The 23,609-nt window shown below is 41.6% G+C and overlaps 1 protein-coding gene across 1 annotated transcript in view; it reads right to left on the reverse strand.

Annotated features, from left to right (window-relative positions):
* Positions 1–207: 207 nt before the first annotated feature.
* stx1b (syntaxin 1B) overlaps positions 208–23,609 on the reverse strand; it is a 58,725-nt gene continuing 35,323 nt past the window's right edge. The window contains exons 4-10 of the mRNA XM_051420150.1: positions 20,192–20,266; positions 16,164–16,237; positions 14,448–14,556; positions 10,858–10,931; positions 9,835–9,972; positions 9,643–9,753; positions 208–9,429 (exon numbers count right to left, since the gene is read on the reverse strand). Of these exons, the coding sequence (XP_051276110.1) occupies positions 9,349–9,429; positions 9,643–9,753; positions 9,835–9,972; positions 10,858–10,931; positions 14,448–14,556; positions 16,164–16,237; positions 20,192–20,266 (662 nt within the window). The 3' untranslated portion in view covers positions 208–9,348. The remainder of the gene's footprint in view (positions 9,430–9,642; positions 9,754–9,834; positions 9,973–10,857; positions 10,932–14,447; positions 14,557–16,163; positions 16,238–20,191; positions 20,267–23,609) is intronic.

A 23,609-nucleotide genomic window follows, 5' to 3' on the forward strand; every position in this document is an offset into this window, starting at 1 on the left:
GTTTCTTTCATATATTACTTTCGTTACTTTTATACATGACTTTCATACTGCGTTACTTTTATATATTACTTTTGTACTACGTTACTTTCATACATTACTTCATAGATACATTAGTTCAGGTACAGTTTAAAAGAGAAAACGGGTGATTTGATCAGAGAAATTATTAAAAAGACACAAAGCAATAAAGATCCCGTCAGGCAGAAAGAGTACACTGAACAATCCTTTTCTTTATTCATTTTTTGTTATCATTTCAATATGTCTGTCAGGGTTTGTTTTTTTTAAGTTTTTATTTTAAATTAAAATTTTGACACACTTATAAAAGACAGCATCTGCATAGAGTTGTCATCTTAAAGATCCATGAAGAGAGAGAGAGGGGGGGGGAGGAGAAGGAGAGAGAGCAAGAGAGAGAGAAGGAGGGGAGAGAGTGGGGGTGTGGGGGGGGAATTGGTAAAGTAGGGGGAGGGGGAATACTGGCACGTCACATGAACTAAACAGAACAGCCAACAGCAGTACGAGAGAGGGGTAAGAGAGGGGGGAGACAGGGTTGTAGGGGATGGACAGGGTTAGGGGGGTATTTTGTTTTTAGAGGGGGAGGGGGGGGGACAGATCGCTTTTACATTACGCTACGCACACATACACACACACAAAAAAAACGGGACACAAGTTGCATTTCCGGTCAAAGTTGCGTTTGAAGAGCGATGGCCCTGTCCTCTTCTCGTCTTTTTTAAATTTTGGAAATATTTTTTCTAACCTTGCGTCTCTCACCTGCCACTTTCCCCCGAGATAGCCTCTTTCTTATTCATCCATGTGCACTCAGAAACTAATGGGTCTCACAAGGAGTCTGAAAATGGGTGATTTTGTTAATGGAGTTCCTGCAGGAGGTCCGAGCTCATCGGCCCGGGCCCGAACGCCTCTGCATGATAAAGAAAGCCCTTGTTTCTCTGAATATTGCACGCTTTGTTACGGTAGGCCTGTGTGAGGCTAGAGACTGGGCCCGAAATTAGTTAGGTGGCGACTCTGGGAGGACCGCCTTCCTCAAACCTGTCAATGCTGCATTTCCTTTGCACAAACCTAAGCTACTTCTGGAAGTCTGACCAGGTAAAACCGTAAGCGTGTTTCCTTTTCAGACAGCCACAATTAGCTTAATCTGTTTGTTGCAAGATTCAATTTTCTCTTTCTTCTTGCGCTTTGACACCTTTGAGGAACTGAAGCTAAAACCTTCTCCAGGAACCGGATGAGGACTGAATGATGGAGATCCACGTAAAAGGAAGACTGTGGTGTCATTTTGAGGTACGTCAAGAGGGCTGAGCGGACGCAGAGACACATGATGTGAATTTAAACTGCATAATTTCCAATGCATGTTAAAGCTACTGGTCTTAGCCCATAGACTTACAATGGGACTAAGATCACGTTAAGCTTTAACATGCTTTTGGGACTCGGCTCTTTCCGTGGTTCCACAGACGGGGTCAGATTGTGGTTTGGTTGGGACCAAGGAAGATCAGTTAAAAGTCAGATCTTGTGTTTCTGAAAGCCAATTACGGACAAAGACAAAGGCTTCGCACAAGCTAATGGACAAACATTTAGCTTCTAGAAGGACTCTTAAAGGTGGTATCCTTTGTATACGACTGACTTGATGGGTATAAGCAACGCAGCACTGTGACATTTCTTTGTCGCATTATTCAAATTTGGCGCCGTATTAGAGCTGCTCATGCCAATCAAGCTGTTAGCAGTCTAGCAGGTTAACGTTAGCGCAGACTATCTAGGTACTAATATTTTTTTAGGACAGGGTGCAGGGTGCATTCTGGGGAAACAGGCAGGTAAAGAGACCAAGTTTTGGTAAGTAAGTTTGGCTAGCTGAGCTGTGGTTGAGAGACATAGAACCAGACAGAGAGAGAGAAAGAGAGAGTTCGGAAACCCGCTAACAGGGCTTCCATAGTGATCAGGGGGCGTGGCCTGGAAAGCCCTGGAGGCGGGGTTTTAATTTTCCAAATATGGAGGGAAGCACTTTCATCAGAGGAGCCAGTGGGCGGAGCCTCTGGAACTGGGGTGATGGACGGAGGTGTGCCTGCGTTTACACCACGAAGGCAAAAAAATTGTCCTAATACCTGCCGACACACAAGGTCTTTTTGTTTCCATTGGACAGAAACAAAGAGCGAGAAAAGCTACAACAGTGCTTCTCAGTGACACAACATCATACGTTTCTTCCTACGTGTGCAGATTTCCGCAGGCTGGTGTAAACACAGCGTCTGAACTGAGCGTGGCGGACGAAGACGCTGGAAGCTACGTTCCTCTTTCTCTCTTCCGTCTTCTCTCAGTCACAAATCAATATTAAAAGGAGCGCCGAGATGGGAGGTTGGAGGGGTGGAGGTGAGGACGGGTTGATGTTTGAGGGCAAAAAAGGACAGAGATCGAACTGCTTGTCAACTTTGACGGGAATAGATATCTCAGTAGATTTATACATAGACATGCAAGTCATTTTTTCTCTCTTTGAAGTTATTTACAATAATTACATAACACAAAGAATCCAGTTTCAGTTTGACAAAATTGCGAGCATTCAATATTCAATATTACTACTATTATTTATGATAACATAACTCCTTTTGTACTTCTTTAAATCATTGCTATTATAGAATCGTCATAACCTCCCTTTTTTGAAGTTTTTAGTTTGATCACTTTGTGTGAAGCCGTTCGTTCTCCTTCTGGGTTTTTGCAAATGTTTTACTGCATTTTTATTTGTCATTTATGGTAATAATAACAATAGTAACAATAATAATGATAATAACAATGTTATTTAAGTGTCTTTCCTACTTGCTATGGCAGAGACCATGTGGGCGTGGTCTATTTTTCATGGCCCCTCCCCCTGACTCATCCCACCCTTCCCACTAGGGAAAAAAACACTGATACAAACTGAAATACTGTCTCGTACGATGAAGAGAGCAGAAAGACATAAAGGTGGAGCCTCACATAAAAAATCTGAAAACAATAAATATCGAGTCGCAGCTACTGCTGACAAGAGCAGATCGAAGCCACAACAAACAAACAAACAAACATTTTCATTTGAGCATCATCCAGAGCAGGGCACTGAACAGGTTTTGGTTTTTGAAAATTGTTTCAGGAAGACAAAAATCATCGTAGAGAAGAGTTTAATCGTCCGACAAACGGAGGAACAAAAAAGCACGACTAACTTGAATCCTCACAGTCTTTGAACTCGGTGTCTGTTGAGTACAAACGTGGAAGACAGACACCCGTCTGCAGATGTTGTGCTGCTGGTTCACACTGAAAAATTAATTTGCAGAAATAACTGCGGAGCATATTGTGCCCACACACGTTTTATGTGACTCAAACTACAAGAAATTATTTTCCAATACGTGTGTGAAACGATACGCCGAGTTACTCCCACACACAGTTACGCTAATGGCTAACGGCTAACGGTAAGTCAATCTTTGGAGTCTTGGTGTCGCACCCAAACTCTCTCCGGATGATTTTTTCCTGCTTTCTGTACCCCGCTCTGACAAAAACTGTACACAGCCAACCGAAGCAGTAATGGCTACAGAGCCACATACAGTTATAGAAATGTAGTATGTTGTTGTAAGATTTATATATATATTCTTCCGTATATATGTGACTTGAGTTGACAAGGCTGCAGTCTTTTCTCACACACAGGAAAATGCTCACTGTAGGTTTATGGGAGATTGCTAGCAATCCTGTCGTGTGAACACAGAGACTGATAAAACGAGCTGTACAGAAAATGACACCAAAATAACAAAAATAACAGCAATTCATAAATAGAATAAGAAAGCACCACCGTTGTCTCCGTATATGCCTCAAGTGGAGGAGAAGCGTACATATGCTAATTTTTTTCACAGATGATTATGCGTCATATTTTTCCACTAACCAGACCACAAACTAACATCTACAGGTGCAAAGGAAAGGAAAGGGGGTGTGGAGGCAGACATCGTTGTTGTGGTGTGAGATTGGATAGCTTTGTCGGTTTGATTGGTGGACAGACCAACATGCAGTGAACGCTGGTGGTGGGCAGGGGGGCTGGGCTTTTGTTTCTTATAGTTACGGTAGCATTTGTTGTTTTTTTAATTATATATTTTTTCACCATTTGTGACGAACATATCAGTGTAAACTTGACTCGCGTTGTGCTCTTTGATATTAGCGGCGAACATTTTCGAGAACACATGAGGGGAGGGCAAAAAACGCTTTGGTTTGAATTTTAATAAATAGAATAATAACAGTGATCATGGTGTCCATAAATATGTCTGATCTCTTCCCATCTGTCACAATTTTTTAAATAAAAGTGGCATTCATCAAATGGCTGCAACCCGTGGACGCTTCGCACATCAAAACAAACTTGTGCTGCTCCGACACAAACCAACACACGCATTCGTACATTTATGCACCAATCTTGTTTCACTGAAGAGGAAGGGAGGCATGCTGCACACACACAAGGCCGGGTGGAGGTGGAGGTTAGCCCACAGGTCGAAGGTTTAACGTGGGGACGATTCCTCCACAAGAACACAACACGAATGCAACCGTGGAAGCAAACAAACAGAGATCAGTTGAGAACAGAAGTGTATAACCTAGCAGGAGGTTTGGAGGACGATGTCAGGGGCTGGGCGAGGATGGCTAAAGTTGACGGCAGCATATTTTAAAATGTAATCTTTAACAGGTTCATATTAAAATATCAACCCACTCCTCTTAAAAATCCAGTTACTGTTCCAACAATGTTACAAGCAAAGCATGTGTTGACGTGTAACTCCAACATGTGCTTAACTTTAAAATAAATAACAAAATTCAGATTAAGAAGGAACGAGTCAAGTAGTTAGCTGACATGCTAACCAAAAACAGGTCCGATGAGCGGTAAAGTGCACGACATGGAGGGCAGGTTGGGGGTGGGGTACAAAAAACACCATCATGCAAACTCCACAACGCTTTTGCATGCCTTTTTTATTATTATTATTATCATTATTACACACAACGGGATGGGCGGGGTCTGCTGGGGAAGGGAAGGGGCAGACTCCCGATCCTCAACCTTGTCTTTTTGTACAACCAAACAACTACAACACAAACAGGAAGAGGGAAGACAACAGGACACGGGACCAAACACTCGGACAAACTTCCAATTCATCAAGTCGTAATCATATTCCTTTATGGTTTTGTGGTGTTTGTCCATGTTTTTTTCCCCCAAGAGGATGGCTGCCAGACAGGAACAGGAACTTTACAGAAAACACACACACACACACACACACACACACACACAAAGAAACATCAGTATCAACAAGCTGGCTGGTGCTTCGACGGCATCCTCACGTCACTGATTTATGTCCACCGCAATCACCACCGCAGAACCATCGCAAGACTACCGCGACGACCGTGACAACCATCGACCATCGAAAACATGTAACTGAATGAAATATTGTGTGGCTGACTTTATGATGTAACTGGCAGGTGATGAACGAAGCACTGTGACTGGTGAAGGTAAAATCTATTGAAAATCAGTTTAGAGTCCCGGAGAAATTACAAAAAAGAAGCAGAGCTCCAAAGACACCTGGGAAATGTAGTTAAGCATACTTAGATTTGGTTTACAGGGGCAAACGTGATTTAATCCATTTGTGGACGGATTCAGTGTTTGTATTACAGACTAAAAACAGCGAAAACCACTTAGAAACCACTTAGACAGAATGTAGCCATGAACAACACAACAGTAGAGAAAAGTGCTAAAGTATTCTAAATCTACTGACAATTTGAACAAACATCTATTGGATTTTGCTGCCTTGTTGGGGGGTGTTTGCTAAGCTTTGGTGAACACAGAAGTTAAGTTTTGGTTTTGGGAAGTCAAATAATAAAATAAAAACTCCCACCTCCACTCTTCTCCAAACCTGAAACTAAAAATCCTCACCCTTTGTTTCATCTAGCGACTACACAGCATCACGGACATCTACGACTAACAGCGCTTACTACTACAACTCCAGAGAAAACACTTATTCAACAAAGCAATTACTACTTAATGTCTACATATCGCTCTGGCAGCCACAAGTATCCGCGACAAAGCAGCTAACGTGATTGTGTTGGACAAAAATGGTCAGTCTCGCTGTGACTTCGATTGTTTGCTAATGATACAACTCTTTACGTTAGCTTCTTGTCGGAGCCTTTCAGAGCAATAAAGATGCAAAGTTGCTCTTACACAGTTGTTAATCTTTTAAATTGATGCTTCAGTCAAGAGAGTTTTACATCCATGCAAACAGGGTTTCCACTCTCACAGAATATTAACAAAAGGCTGAAACAACTCTGCAACTCTACAGCCCCTAAATTGGGGGCAGAATCTAGACTCGGTGAGCTAGTTAGCTAACACTTTACTACAGATAACTGACGTTATTGCTTTGACACCAAGTGTAGTGTAGACTGATTTTGTGGAGTTTAAGGTAGTATTTGTGGTTGTTATTACCCTGACAGTGACAGTGCAGGATTGTGCAGCGTAGGCCTCAACAGAGGCAGAGGAACCTCCATATCACAGAGCCCGTACGCAGACAAACCTTCCTCCTTAAAACCCCCCCAATCTAAAGCCAGAGTCACAATACTGTGTAGTAATATTCAACACACCCGTGTGTCCAGTTTGGGGCAACACACACATTTGTTTAACTTCTCAACCCACAATAACGAAACAAAAGTAGAACATTTATAGTCTTGAAATGTAACGTTGTTAGCTCAATCTGGAACAGCATTGAGGTGAACACATTACTCAGATTACTTCAAATTAGCATGTTATTTCCTGTCCTGTCCTATTTTTGTGCAGACATAACGCTAACTGCTAATGCTAATTCAATCTAATATACAGTAAATGCATTTTAAAACAACAACAAAAAATTGGTTGTTATTCACTTTCTGTATATTGCTACACGATTGTAAAAAGGTAACACAAAATGCTTTACTTTAAATGTAATCAGTCTGATGAAATAATCGTACTAACTAGCTACTAGCTTACTGGCCCTTTCCAAAGCGTTCAACCATCATTGGCAAATTGAAGTCCAACCACTGTTGAAGACTGTGAGATGCAGTTATACGCTCTGGAAAAAGCTAGCAAGTGAACCTTGAGTTAAGAATATTTTGTAAAACAATTTCCAAGGTCAAAAATGAACTTCATTCCTTCCCCAACATTGGTCTGGACACACGGAAAGTGCCTAACATTAAAAAAGAGCAGAAAACTTGTGATCAGTCTCCAAAAAGCAGCTTCTACACCATCTACACACAACACGAGCTAACGCTACAGCATGCTAAGCGACCCAGTCTAACACTAGCACTGGCAGGACGTGTAACACAGGAGAGTTTGGAGGAATTTTCAGTGTGACATGTATATGTGAGGTGTTCATGCATGTGCTGTGAATGTATGTAAATGTGTGTGTGTCACATGTTCCACCTTCCATGGAGAAAATCCTCTGTTCAGTAGCACCTGTGCAACTCAGGCATTTAAATGGTGAGAATGAAACATCACAATCCCCAAACACACACTCAGGCAGGAGATGGAGGGATGCGGGGAGGAAACAGGCAAATGCATCAAACCATACAGACTAAACAGTAACCGCTAAATGATGTCAGGCCGATACGTCACGGGACACGTCACGCACGCACTAAAACAGCAGCACCACAGAACAACGAAGCAACAAACGTTCCCCATTAATTAACAAAAAAGCAACAATATTACCACGACACTCGGGTAACCAGGGCACGCCAGCATCTTCAGAGTTTTCTACGTTTTCTGTCCATCTCGTTTATTGTCTAGCTTGTTTGTTAGTTTTATATTGTTATGTTTTAGTTTATTTCTTCTTTACTTTTTAATGTGTTCTCTTCATTTTTTAGAATCTTCCGGAAGAACAGTTGTGACAGCTTGGAGATGACACCCGGCCTTGACTACAATATTTCTACAGCGATCAGTGCGACAAGCCTTTTGGTGCGGTAAGGTGAGCCCCCCGATCCTCATTGGCTATCTCGGGTGGAGGAGGCGGGACGAGTCGTCTTCCTCTTATCTAAACTGCATAGATTGACTGTCCGTCTCCTCCCACCCTACTTTAAACCCTCCTACTCCTACCCTCCTTCCTTCCCACTGTTCACCTGTCAGTCAAACGTCACGTTCTTTGCCGCTGGCCAATTGGATTCAGCAGGAAAACTACAGAGGCCCTCCCTCCCCTGCTCTTTGGTTGGATAGGTGTGACAAGAAGGGGAGGTTGTTGTTGTGGAAACCTGCCACATTGCAATTACACCCCCCCCTCCCCCTCCCCACATGGTGTTTTCCCAACTAATCAGGTGGCTGACAAAAACAGCTCAGTGGGTGGCGCGTCATTCTCTTTCCTCGTCATGTTTTTAAATGGCGTGTGGCAGGTCGGCCTTTGCCAGTCTAAGCTAATTTAATAGGCTGACTGAGGTGAATGACAGGAGTGAGCAACCAATAAGAGGTGGTCTAAAGAGGTGGCTGAGCCAACAGCGAGGTCGGTCCCTCCCTCCCAGAAACACGGGGACAAAGTTTGTTCTACCAAAGCCAGAGGGTGCTCGTCCTGCAGGACTGCGTTCCGGAACATCAACTGAGAGCATTCCGGAACTAAACTGAGGGCATTCCCGGAACATCAACTGAGAGCATCCTGGAACAGTAACTGAAAGCATTCCGGAACCTCACTCTGTTCCTGTCTGTGCTCCGGAACCTTCCCGTTCCGGAATGCAGCGCAGAGTTCTTGAGCTCCAGAATTTTCTGACGGAGCTGAAAAGATTATTCTTTCTCGGAGTCGACTGCGCTCAGTTCCAGAAAACAAATGTAAGAAAGGAACAAACATTTAAAAGTTGGCTCTGGAATGCTCTTCCTGCAGAACTCGCACCCAGCAGCAGTCACCATCACTGTCCGGAGACTCCCGAAAAACGAAAGAAACTGTTAAAAAATAAGAAAAAAAGGCAAAACAAACAAACAAACAAGTAAATGTCATATTATAGGTCATAATTTTTTACAGGTAGCTAACCCATGTGTTGCTTCATATGTTCAATACATTTACATGTACATCTGTAATAAATAGTAGGTTTATTTGTACCCTCTTTTTGTATATGTTATGTATTTAAGTCAGCTATTATGTGATGGCGTTTTTATTGTGTTTTTTTTGTCTTTGTTTTTTGAACCCCACCCAACCCCGCGGTGTTTCCTCTTATCTGTGATTGGATTATCTCTTCCTAGCTGATTGGTTATCTGTCTTGCATTTGTGTTTCAAGTTTTTGTGTTGTTGTTGTCGTCGGTGTTTCTTTTTCTCTGCTGGCGGTCAGACGGTCGGTCGGTGTCGGTCGTCACAGCGGCAGGCGGCGGAGTTTTTAGAAGCCCAGCGTGCCACCGATGGTTGACGCCAGGACCACGCCCAGGATGACGCAGCAGATGATGATCATGATCTTCTTCTGCAGGGACAGACAAGAGACAGACAGATAGGTATAGACACCCAAAAAACTGCAACTTTTGTTACTTGCAAGTTTGTTTGTAATTCATGGCACAATTCAAACAGGATCAACAAATTATTTGTCTCTCATTATATTTTTTTCCAAAATAAGGTCCACCTTATAAGGTCTCTCCTAAATGGACACAGGTTTTGATGTTTTTCTGAGGAACGTTACCTTGCGGGCCTGGCTCTGGTATTTGACGGCCTTCTTGGTGTCGGATACGGCTCGCTCCACATAGTCGACGGAGTGTTCCACGTTGTACTCAATTCTGTCAATCATCTCTCCCTAAACACACATGCAGATTTAACACGCAACGCCCAAACAGTCTCTAACATGTAGACACACTGTCCTGTTATCACGTCGTACCTGGCTTTCGACCAGCATGGCCATGTCGACAAACATGTCATGCAGCTCGCGGATGCTGTTTTCCAGCTTGATAATCTCGGTGTGTCGGGTCTCGATCTCGTTCAGAGCCTGCTTGGTCATCTGAGAGTCCATTTTGATCTGCAGGAGCGGACGGGTTTTAACACAAACATTATTTTCCAGTTTTAGATTTAAAGACAAAGCGACTAAAACCAATAAAAAATCAACAACAAAAAACATATCACAAAATACACAAAATGATGTTTTACGTAACAAAATACAACCAAAAACTGGTACTATGTTAGTTTTAACTCAAAGACAAACCGGTCAGTTAAGAGAATTACTTTTTTACAGTGAAAATGTCTTCTGACTGGAGCAGAAATTCTAAAATAAAAAATAAAAAATAATAAAATTATAATAATAGTCAGACGCCTTCGATCATCTAGTTTCATATGATACCAGTATCTTCACTCTAGCTTTAAAAAGCTACAGCCTCTGAAAGAAAGCGGGAAAGATAATGGGGGGCCACCCAAGCCCCCCCTCTGGACACGCCCCTGTTCATACGAGCACTTTTTGAACTTTTTTTTCCAGCTGAAGATTCAATCGATGTAAATGTGGTCAGAACTCTGAACTCCAGTTTCCTTTGTTACCACAGTGTCCCACTCACTTACCTGCTGTTTATTCTGACCGCCACTGGTTGAACTGGTCAGTACACTGTGACATCACTGGTTTCAACCTAAGGAGCTCAGTAAATTAATTCTCAGCTGCAACATATGCAAGCTTTTAATTTGAAGGAGTGAATGGTAATGTGAAGTTACTCCATCAAAATAAGAGCTTCACAGTGCTCACACATCCTCCCATCATCCTCCCTCTGGTCCTGTGACAAAGGCCATGTTCACTTGATGTCACAGCGCACCTCATGGCCGCTCTGCATCCCCCTTGGCGGGGACGTTACTGGCGGGTGACGCAGAGCGGCTCAGGTTAAAGTGACCCACGGCTACAGCCGGGCTCAGGTGCAGTGCTTACATCATCGGTGAAAATGGCCAGTTTGCCACTCTCCAACATGTCTTCTAGCTCCTCATTGGTGGTGGTTCTCCCGGCTGCAGACAGAACACAGAGAGGAACAGAAAGAACAATTAGTTTCTCAACTAGAGGTACTTTGGAGTACCGCAGCACAAATATCAGACATGCATCATTCTTAGAATATGCATGTTATGTTCTGTCTGCCAAAGTTCAATAAATAACTGTAAATGTAACTTTGATCAACCACGTTTTATATTTGATATTCATATTTCCAGTGTAGTTGTGAACTGCTGTAAAACACAGGTTACTGCAGTTTCCTCTCCGCCACAGACAATGACAGAGATCCTTAGGGAAGCTCATGTTTCTCACTAAATGTACTTATTTAAAGGACGCAGCTTCAATGCAGTCTTACTGCACAATGAGAAAAAAATAGTTTACATGAATTTAGTGACGGATTCTAAACATTGGAGATGAATCATTCAGGGGTAAATAAATCAGACACTGATGGTGCAGCGCTGTCTTGTTATAGGCGGGGGGGGTCATTGATGGAGTACCACTGGTTCAGTCACATTAACAACCGTTGCTGGAGCCTGTCGCAGCAGAGGTGTGTCAGCTCAGAGTTGTGATTTATTATTAGAATAAAAGTGTTTGGACCACAGGGATAAGTTACTGTATATAAGAGAATAACTGATGCTGCGTTCCCACCAGAAGCAGATAAAACGATGCGTAATTGAGTTTTTATTAGTTTCACTGTTAGTTTCTGATCATAATATTGGAGGCATTATAGATATATACATTATTATTATTATTATTATTATTATTACAGGAATATGTATTACAATACAAACAAACCTAGACATATTCACCAGTGCCTCGTTGTGCTTCTTGTGCTCACAAATTTGACCAAACTGACAAAACTAAAGACCTTTCCTGTATATTTTAATTTTATTTTAGTTTGTTTGGGAAGTTCACGGTATTGTTTCAGTCAGTTTTTATTGATTGCAGCGATTTTGTGACACAAGCCAGAACTTATTTTTTTATTTCAATATCGATCTGTCTTACTACGATGTGACACAATAACTTAAACTACTGCAAATAAACTCTTATAACCGATAAGCTATGAGATGTACATATTGAAAAGAAAAGAGTGAAGCAGTTTACAGCATCCACTTCTGTCCCCTGACGATGGATTTTTGATTGTTTCCGTAGTTACTAGTCCAAACTCGTTAGTGTATGTCCTGAGTTACTGCCGCAACCTGGTCCACAAACAGAACCAGAGCCAGGTTTAAGGATTGCGATTTGTGTTAATGGACCTGATGTGAATCTGGTCTCTCTATATTATTTTATTTTCCTGTTTTTAATTAGTAAAACAGCAAGAACATGAATTTTTGTGCAGAACTGAACCAGCTGCAGAACAATCTGCTCATTTCTGCTGCATTTTTCAAACATTCAAATTTTATATTAATAAAACAATGTAAAGTCTGTAAGTGAAGGTCAGAGCTGCAGTCGCTGTTTATCTGTCTACATCAGCTTAATGTGTGTGTGTATGTGTGTGTGTGTGTGTGTGTGTGTGTACTATGATGTTTATCTCCAGTTGACCTTGTTTATTGTTTCAGAGACTTCAGACTGAATCAGTTCTGGGTTTTTTTGGTGTTGATCTCTTTACAGTGAAAACATCTTTGTCTCAGCTTCTCATTAAATTATATATATTATTGTATTTTTACTTATAATTATTTTATTGCATTCATGTTTTAAATTGAATATAAGACTGTAGAAATCCCTCTAGTGCAGGGGTGGGTGACCCTGCCGCTCTCCAGTGGCTCCTGTGGCTTTAACAAAGAATTATATGGAAATAAATTCACATTTTCATTTCACATTCTCCAAATGTCACCATTTCACACCAAATAAAAAAAGACGTCTCAGAGGAGATTTGTTTGCTTTCATAATGTCCTAATGCAATGGAATTGTTGTTCACTGCTCCAGTAAACAGGACGAACTTTAGATACGACTTGACAAGGGGAGAAATTTCCAGTTCCCTCCGCTCAGAGGAGAAGGGGTCCACCTTGGGTATTACCGACATAACACTAGAACGCCTATTGGGCATTCCTGGTAGCGTTTCATCGACCAATACCATGGATACCTGGCGGGCAAGAAACGACGACTTGATCTGTCTATTATAGTAAATTTCGAGTGAAGTAGATTTAATAGACGTAATTGAAGTCAGAAAACAATCACAGTGATCTTGATTTTGGATATGGATGTTTATTTAGTTTGACAAATTCCAAAGTCCGTGCAAAGTATAAATGGTCGTCAACAACTCGTAGAAATATAGACTAGTCCTACACGTAAATGTAAGCATATTAAGATGTAATTGGACTAACGTTCTGTAGATGGCTTAGCTTGCTAACGTTAGTTCTATAATACATTTACGGACTACTAGATCTTATTTTGAAACTTCTGTTGAGAAACACTAACTAGCGAATGTTATATTAAACCGGATGTTGACAGTTACAGTTCAGCAAGAAAGGCGAAGAAGAAGGGGGCGTTCCAGTCAGCGAAAACGGGAACCCCCACCAGCACGGGAACGCCCATTTGTGGCTGCAGTTGGATGATATTGGCTCAGAGAGTACACAGAAACAGAGAGCTCACATTACACTAGCAGTCAGAGAACTATCGTTACGTTAAGTCAATAACACTGCGTACGGTCGACAAATTGTAAATATAATCTGACAGTTTAACAACAAGACCAATTCAATTCAATTCAATTCAATTTTATTTGTATAGCGCCAATTCATAACAGAAGTTATCTCAGGACACTTTTCAAATAGAGCAGGTCTAGACCGAACTCTCCGAACCAGCAGCTGTCGGTCAGGTCTTAAACAAATCAATATCGAGATTTTCAACAATAGCTCATGTGTATATCACTGATATTAGTGTTGTTATTATTATTATAAGTATTATTACAGCTACGGTTACTATTGTTGCTGTTGTCACTGCTCATTGTCCCCCATCGTTGCTGTTGTCATGTTCATCATTATCAGTCACTACTATTAGTGTAGTTGTTGCTACTGTTGTTCCTGTGCACCTGTCTGTCTGTCTGTCTGTCTGTCTGTCTGTCTCTCTCTCTCTCTCTCTCTCTCTCTCTCTCTCTCTCTCTCTCTCTCTCACCCCAACTGGTCAAGGCAGACGACCACCCACCTAGAGCCGAAGGATCTGTCCTAGGTTTCTGCCTTTTAACAGGCAGTTTTTCCTTGCCCTTGTCTCCAAGGTCTTGCTCATGGTGGTACTGTTGGGTCTCTGTAATTAATGTTTTAAAGAGTTCGGTCTAGACCTGCTCTATTTGAAAAGTGTCCTCAGATAACTTCTGTTATGACTTGGCGCTATACAAATAAAATTGAATTGAACTGAATTGTGCCAACGACCACAGATATCACATATTCAGATTTCAATTAATTTCAGCTCATTAATTGCGGTTTTACTGGAACTTCTTAGTATGTGTCCTCCATCAGGAATTAATGGCCACCCAGCAGCCAATCAGAATGCAGTATTCAGCCAGACAATTATAGTATGAGGCAGTATGAGGCAGTACTCACTGATCTCCAGCTGTCTCTGGATGCGGTCCTTGCAGCGGTCACGGTACTTGGACTGCGTGGTGTTGTACTCAGTCATCACCTCCACAAACTTACGTGACAGCGTCGAGTGCTGCAGGACAATGAGAGACAGACAGGAAGCAGAGAGAGATAGACAGGGAACAGAGAGAGAGGAAAAGAGGTCACTTTACAGGTTCAGATATTTAATTATAACTATAACAACGTATGTTTTCAGTGTTTTTACTATTTGATGCTGTTTTCGCTGCTTTAATGTTTTATGTAAAGTGTCTTTGAGTATTCAGAAAAGCCTTTATTATTTCTGAGGTTTAAACTGTGTTAAACTTTGTATTATTTCCTTTTCTTTGATACAGCGACTGACGCAGTGACGACAGAGAGCGCCCTCTGCTGATCAAAAAGAGTATCGCGATTCACCATCTCTGATATACAGTGAATGAAAACCACTATTGAATAAAGGAACGTCTTATTATGACGTCATCAATAATGTGTAATCAATCATCACTGAAGAGAAAAATGCAATGTAATGTAATTATGGACGGTAACAAAAATCTGATTTATTGGCTCTGTGTGTGTGTGTGTGTGTGTGTGTGTGTGTGTGTGTGTGTGTGTGTGTGGGTTGGTTTGACTTTGGGGACACGTTTCAGCAGTTAAATGGGGACGGCATGACAAAGTAGGGACGAAAGATGTGTCCCTGTTAGTCTGTAGGAAATGAATGTAAGTGTATGTGATGTCCCCAGATTGTGCACATATATATGTGTGTGTAACATGTTTATTTATTTATTTATTTATTTACCAGGGACAATGTGCTTTAATCAACATTACAGTTTACACTTCAGTGTAAATGTGCCAGTGTTTGCACATCCTGTGATTAATGTCATTCAAACAAACTACAGACCAGTAAAAGTACTTTAATGTGTAACTGTGTAACACTGATTGTGTGTCAATGTGTTTGGTTGTGTAATGTGCTGATGCTGCAGTTCTCCTCTCCTCCACTGGGAGGCAGCAGAGAGCAGAGTGATGTGGAAGGCAGCAGCCAATGACAGAGCAGAATACTGCAGGGTCAGACAATACTGATGCTGTTATTTATCAGATTATTCTGATATTTATGTAGGAGCTCAATTTTTAACTAATGACTATTTTCACTGCTGATTATTGATCCATTAATCAATTGATTGATTGCTTTGTAACATTTACCCAGAGCCCAAAGTGATTATTATTAATAAATTCAAATTATTCCAATCAATTAAAGGAGAAACAGCAAAACTTCACGTTTGTGGAGCCGAAAATGACCTGAATGATTTTCTCTCAAAGGACTGATTGATTAATGGACTGATTGTTTAATGGACTAATTGTTTCAGCTGAACTGGTATAAACTGGTTTTATTTATAACAAATCATCATATTTTATTTACTCTGTGTGGAAAAATCTTGATTTGCAAAGTAACTAATTCATTTTTCATATATATATTTCATTTCTTGAATGTTTTACTGTTTTTCTTGTTTCACCTTTAAATTCTCTTTAAATTAATTTGAATTTTTATGAAGCACTAACGCGGTTTTTAAACTTGGTGCTCTATAGATAAAGATACATAGAAAGAATAGATAGAAAAGTATAAAATATTTCCTTCGGGTTCGGTCCAAAAGAAGTCGTGTGTCTCCATTAAAGGTTTGTGTCTGTGGTGGACATGTGGACCAGTCTCACCTGTGTCTTGCGGATCCTGAGGTCCGCTGATGATCTGTTGAGACCCTCCTCCTGCTCGATGCTCTGCTCAATTGCTGCGGGAACACACACACACACACACACACACACACACAAACACACACACACACACAGGGTCAGTCAGATCAGGAAACAGGAAAGATCATGCTTACACTCTTTTAGTTGATGCTCTTATTATGAAGGCTTTCTCCATGTTTACACCGCCACAATAAAGCAACTGTTGCCTGCATTGTCAGTCAGTTGAACAAAAATATCCAAATTCAGACGTTGTCAGAAAATGATTAAATATCTTACATTTCATAAAATGGTTCTCAACATTTCATTCCATATTAACGTTATTAAAACTGCAGCCGTTTCTGAGGAGAGAACTTCCCTCCTCCTCTTCCTCGTTCATCATCACTCAGCAGCTTTCATACATTATCATTCACCCGGGGAGACGCAGTGTAATAATGTGTGTGGATATTCCCGTCTGCAGACGCCCACTCAGCCCGGAGAAACACTGCGAGTCAGCAGGGTCGGAGTTCATCAGCAGCCACACAGCAAACTCTATGTTTGTCCTCCCGACGTCTCCTCTAGCGCCACCTTCAGGACAAACTCTACACTAACGCCTTTGTCACACAGCAGCAGTGACCACACTGACGGCCCCGGACAAACTCAACAACTGCATCAGAAATCATTATTTTTTCTGTCTGTATTCTGTATTTTGTATAATATTTAACAATCAGACAGACTGAATCTTAATCTGGACAGACGCGGCACTTTATTAGCTCTTCGGTCTGTATATATATTATTTAATATAGGACGATGAGACATGGGCCTGCTGTGTATGTTTTTAAAGACTTCCTACACACCTTGAAACCAAGCAGGCCTTGCAACCCCCCTGTGTTGCCTTGGCGACCCCTATTGGGGGTCCCGACCCTCAGGTTTGGAACCACTGCACTACACAGCTTCGTGTCTTTAATCAGGAGTCGAGACTTTAATGAAGTTGTCGTACTGACTGATCAGCGGCAGAAACAAAAACACTACAGGTTAGAACTCACACAGAGCGGTCGGTGGTTCAGGTGCGTTGTGGGTAATGTAGGCGTCAGGTTAAAGGTCAGTGTCTCTGCTTGGATTCGTCAGGAGTGTGACGGTCACTGTGTATCGTTCTGCTGAGGCTGTAATGGACCCAGCAGCCTGGAGGGGGCGCTGGTGGGGCTTTAAACCTGCAGGTTGGCTCCAGGTGAAGTCCTATCACAGCTGATGATCAACTCATCAGCTGGAGCAGTGTGTGTGTGTGTGTGTGTGTGTGGGGGGGGTGCCATGGTAACCGGCTGCAGGTCTGTCCTGGTGTCATGTGACTCTGTGATGTCGGTTTGTCTCTAGCGAGTGATGAGACGAGCTGAAACGCTTATATAATGTTTTCCACAGTGTGTGTGTGTGTGTGTGTGTGTGTGTGTGTGTGTGTGTGTGGTGTGTTGGCTCGTGGCCCAGCTGCTCTCTGCTGGATCCACGATGACTCAGCAATGTCAGCACTGACAGTGTGTGTGTGTGTGTGTGTGTGTGTGTGTGTGTGTGTGAGATAAAAACTGAGTAAGCAACAGATTGTGAGTCCTCGTGTGTTTTTAAAATTTTAAGTTTCAAAAATCAAAGTGATGTTTGTTTGTTGTTACGTAAGATTAAAAAGTATAATCCGATATGATCCTAAATCAGTGGTTCCCAACCCGGGGGTCCGGACCCCCACTAGGGGTCGCCAAAGCTTCACAGGGGGCGTGGCCTTCTTGATTTTAAGGAGTGTAAGAAAACTTAAGTGCTAATGTAGCTGCGGTTAGTGTCAGCAGAGGACAGTTGGACGACTATCCAGGTGATTTATGGATAGATATTAACGGCTGCAATAAACCTCCTCAGTCCTTTATTCCCTGCAGTCAGACTGACCTCCGTCAGCATCAGACGCTGCATTCAGTCCCGGTCTGGACCTGCTGTTCACTGGGAGCTCCCAGTCCGACAGAGTCAGCACTATTGGCTACAGCGCGGGTCCCCCGCTGAGGCAGAGCGGCTGACACGTTGTTCAGACTCATTACGTATAAAGTTTATTCAAAGGCTTAAAATCTCTTTAAACCCACCCCCAACCCCCCCGCAGGGACGACACATCTACTGTCTGTGTGTGTGTGTGTGTGTGTGTGTGTGTGTGTGTGTGTGTGTGTGTGTGTGTCTGTATGTGTGTGTGTGTGTGTGTGTGTGTGTGTGTGTGTCTGTATGTGTGTGTGTGTGTGTGTGTGTGTGTGTGTGTGTGTGTGTCAGACGGGACAATAACACTCAGGCCTCATGGGGTTTCCAATTATAGCTTTATCTCCACCATCACTGCTATTCTCAGACTGCATATGTACAGTCTGTGTGTGTGTGTGTCTGTGTGTGTGTGTCTGTGTGTGTGTGTGTGTGTGTGTGTGTGTGTGTGTGTGTGTGTGTGTGTGTGTGTGTGTGTGTGTGTGTGTCTGTGTGTGTGTGTGTGTAGTCAAACCCCTGGCTGTTCACATTAATGCAGTGATGTCCTTGAACCTTCAACAGCACTGTATGTGTGTGTCTGTGTGTGTGTGTGTGTGTGTCTGTGTGTGTCTGTGTGTGTGTATGTATGTGTGTGTCTGTGTGTGTGTCTGTATGTGTGTGTGTGTGTGTGTCTGTGTGTGTCTGTGTGTGTGTGTGTGTGTGTGTGTGTGTGTGTGTGTCTGTGTGTGTGTGTCTGTGTGTGTGTGTGTGTGTGTGTGTGTGTGTGTGTCTGTGTGTGTGTGTGTGTGTGTGTGTGTGTGTGTGTGTGTGTGTCTGTGTGTGTGTGTGTGTGTGTCTGTGTGTGTGTCTGTGTGTGTGTGTGTGTGTGTGTGTGTGTCTGTGTGTGTGTGTGTGTGTGTGTGTGTGTGTGTGTGTGTGTGTGTGTGTGTGTGTGTGTCTGTGTGTGTGTGTGTGTGTGTGTGTGTGTGTGTGTGTCTGTGTGTGTGTGTGTGTGTGTGTGTGTGTGTGTGTGTGTATGTGTGTGTGTGTGTGTGTGTGTGTGTGTGTGTGTGTGTGTGTGTGTGTGTGTGTGTGTCTGTGTGTCTCTGTGTGTGTGTCTGTGTCTGTGTGTCTCTGTGTGTGTGTCTGTGTGTGTGTGTGTGTCTGTGTGTGTGTGTGTGTGTGTGTGTGTGTGATTACAGTTTGATAAATCACCGCCACTGTTTGAGTCTGTTCCTCTGCTGCTGAAGGTCAGTGTCTGAATATATTTTCTAATAAAAGACCTCTTTGAGATAATGAAGACCTGGACTTTAATCCCCTCTGATACATTTATATATTATATATTATTATATATAGGTTTAATTCTGTAGAGATATTTCTGGTGGGGGCTTTGGCCTGCTGGTGGCGCTACAGGAAACATCCTGTGAGGAGGTTTCAGGTCATCAAGGAGGAGAAAGCTAGTTTACTCAGATATGCTACGTGCTAAGCTAATCTATGTTAAAGGACAACCACATTTTGAAGATGGTTAAAATATATAGTCACATCTTAAGTTAGCTAATGCTAGCTATCTAGCTTCTATGACTGATGTAGATTAGTTAGCTCGTTAGGTAGCAATCACTTGATAGCTGGCTGGTTAGCAACATTTGTCCAACAGAGCAAAACTCTAGCTAACTAACCCATATCAATCACAATCTAGCTAGTTAGTGTTACTAACATTAGCTAACTTAAGACGTGACTATATATATATATCTATATATCTTATCTTTTTAACATCTTTAAAATGTGCTTGTGTTTTTAACATAGATTAGCCTAGCATATAGCATATCTAAGTACAGGAACGGAGGACCGAGTCCTGGAGCTCCTCTGTGGTTCCCTGGAGCTCCTCTGTGGTTCTCTGGAGCTCCTCTGTGGTTCTCCGGAGCTCCTCTGTGGTTCTCCGGAGCTCCTCTGTGGTTCTCCGGAGCTCCTCTGTGGTTCTCTGGAGCTTTATGAATGATTCAGGGTGAAGTGTAGCGAGTAAAGAGGAGGAGGAGTTTCTGAGTGCGTACCTTTTAATTTTGAGCGAACTTTATTGGCTGTCTTCTTGATGTCAGCTGTGAGGTCCTCCAACTCCTGCTTGGTCTCTGCAGAGAAAAACAACAGTTTGTCCGTTAATAAAGTTGATTACATTGATCACTGCTGGATGCTTTCTCAAGGTCCAGCTTATTTTAATTTGACTGAGACTGGATCAATCATTTTAACGACAGCAATCAGCTTTAATACGCTGCAGTAGATTTTACTGCGTATTTCTTCCTCAGTAATGAACTGATTATAGACGCTGATTCCCAACCAGAGGCTCCATGGAGAGACTGTAGAGAACATATTGAGTCAGCCATAACTAGTAATTTAGGTGTTTTAAGGTGACTTTATTGCGGGAAAACTAATTAGCTAAAATCTAAAAGTTAAGGATAAAAGGTTGGAACATCCAGCTCCATGTGTTTGTGGTACAAATTAAAACTTGACCAAACATGAAAAACATGAAAATATCATCATCAACATCCAGTTTATATGATTAATAGTTCAATAACCTCAAGTTTGAAATGAACTGAACACATCTGGAACATAACTGGTGGTGTTGATGAAGTGAATTCACCACTGGGAGCCACAAAGGAAGCCCTGGACTTATGCTAAGCTAAGCTAACCACGTCCTGACTCTAGCTGTGTAGACTCTGATAGCAGAGTCCCCCAGTAACCGAGTTAATCCAGTGACCAGCATCAGTGTCTCACCTTCATAACAAACCACATTTAATGAGAATATGTTCTGAATGAAGCGAGTTACAGTCTAAACCTCTTGTTAACTAGCTTTACGTGACCTCCGCACCGACGCACGTCAAAGCGAGAATGCTGTGTCAATATGTTTCTTTATATGTGGTCTGAAGGTCTCTGTTCCTTTAGTGGCTAATTTCTTTCAGTATTATTTAACGTTAACGACATTATCCGAGTTATTTTCTACGCTCAGCAGCTCTGAACAGAAACTGCAACAGGAAAAGGTCAAGAGAAGAAGAAGAGGGGGATGTGGAGTCGCTGTTTGATGATGTGTGTACAGAAAGATCATGTCAGCCATGTTGGAGGAGGGTGTGTGTTGTAATGTGTGTGTGTGTGTGTGTGTGTGATAGCTGCAGCAGTGCAGTCAGATTTACGAGCGCTGCAGTGCCATTCAGCCTCCTCTACCTCTGACTCACCCTGCTCTCTCCGTCTGACCGCCTCCCTTCATCCTCAGCTCTGTGGCTTCTGTTAGCATGTGATGCTACAGCTCAGTAATGAGAGGGAGTCAATATGTATATAAAAAATATGTTAATTTATTTGTTTATTTTAATTTATTTGTTGTTAAGGACGTTTGTTCAGTAACAGTGAGTTTTAAAATGAGCAGTCTGCAGTGAAACCAGTAAAACCAGTAAAACCAGTCCACTGTCTGCAGAGACAACCAGGGGCCTTTAGAATCAGAACACAAAGATATATATAAATGTAAAAATATAATATATATTATAAGTGCTGTTATACAGTTTGCAGGACTGTGTAAGTTAGCAGTGTGACATTTAATGATATTGTTCAAGATAAAAATATCATAAAACCAACATTACACTTAAAATCAAATAATTAGACTTCATATTTTGCTGCGTTCACATGGAATCAGGTGGTAAACAGGAAACCTGATGTCAGTGGATGAGAGGTGTTAACAGGTAAAATATTTGTAGGTTTTGTAACTTTTAAACTCGTACGTGGTTAAATGTAGTTTCCTGCTTACCTCTGTTTTATAAATAATGCCTGTGGTCTACATTTGAAACCAGCTGCAGCCCTTTTGTTCTGATTGTTTGAGAGTCCTCCCTGTTTTCTGATCTGAGCCTCGTCTATAAATCTGTGCAGGATCAAAACTAAAAGTTTATGTGCACACGCAAGACAGAAATGGGGTAAACAATTATTTGATTTATAAAATTTCCCTTTCAAAAAAAAAAAAATCAAAAAAAGCTTAAAAATGTGCTCTGATTACATCGAATATTTTAACCAACAGAAAATCGACTTAAACTACTTGATCAAGAATGGTTTTAGTTTAGTTTTACTTAAAATGTTTAATGTGTCAGTGTCAACAATTGTTTGAATTAACTTAACAATTTCCTTCCTTCCTTCTTTTTTACTTACAGTTTATTTTTTCCTGCCATCTTAATTTATTAGTTTTTATTATATTGTCATAGCTGTAAATCTACTTTATTTAGTTTTTATTCCTATTGTCTTCACAATAATCTGTGAAGCACTCTGAACTTATAAATATATAATATAATATAAATTAAGCAGTATGTAAGGTGCTTTACAAATACATTTTTTGTTTTACAGGCTTTTGTTTTGAAGCATTTGCTACCCAGATTTTATTTTGTAGTATTTATGACATACTTTTTTCCTGCTGTTAGACTTTTGGAAAGATGTGAGTGTTGCTGTTCAGCAGCCACAGTTCATGATTTGATTTGTGGAACATCTTCGTTAATCAATTAGCATTAACAAGGCTAATAACGATCGATGGAGTTCCACCTGACACACACAGACACAGACACAGACACACACACACACACACACACACACACACAGACACACAGACACACACACACACACACACACACACACACAGACACAGACACACACACACACACACACACACACACACACACACACACACACACACACACACACACACACACACACACACACACACACAGGCAGGCAGATGGCCTCTATAAATCACAAGAAAGTCAACATTTTGACTTAATTTGCACAATTAATGTTTGAATTATTATTATTTCAAAGGTTTTGTTTTTGTTTAGAGAAAGTCTTGTTTATTGGCTCATTTAAACCCGTTTGATTGACAGTGTGGACGGCCAATGAGAGCTGACCTGCGAGGCGAGGATGAGTATCAGAGTCTGAGTGGTTGCGGTTTAGAAGCAGAACTACATCTGTACTCCTGCCCCCTCACTACAACTCCCATCATGCATTATTCATGCAGAAACACTGGAATGCATTTTGTATGCCGGTGTGTCGGCAGCGGACAGCGAGCTGACCCAGAACTGAGCAGGAGAAGAAGAAAGAAAGCGACATGTTTTCACCAGAGGGAAGAAGAAGAGTCAGAGTGTCAAATCGGTTTAACGTGAAGTGATGTTTTTACACGGCAGATATCGACTCCGGGTTCCAATGTTTCACTTTATGTCGACGATATCATTGTTTTCAACAGGGTGAAAAAAATATAGACATCAACATGAAACTTCACCAGCTGATTATTGGAATCATTTTTTGTATTTCAAGTTTTCTGAAATGTTATGTTTAAATATGCAAATGAGGTAAAAATATGCTGATTTTCATACATTTCCAGAACAGAAATATGAATGTTTTTAGTAATAAAATGTGCAATAAATCAGGCTGTGAATGATATATGAACAAAGCCCT

This window comes from Dicentrarchus labrax, unplaced genomic scaffold (assembly GCF_905237075.1).
Source record: "Dicentrarchus labrax unplaced genomic scaffold, dlabrax2021, whole genome shotgun sequence".
NCBI lineage: Eukaryota > Metazoa > Chordata > Actinopteri > Moronidae > Dicentrarchus > Dicentrarchus labrax.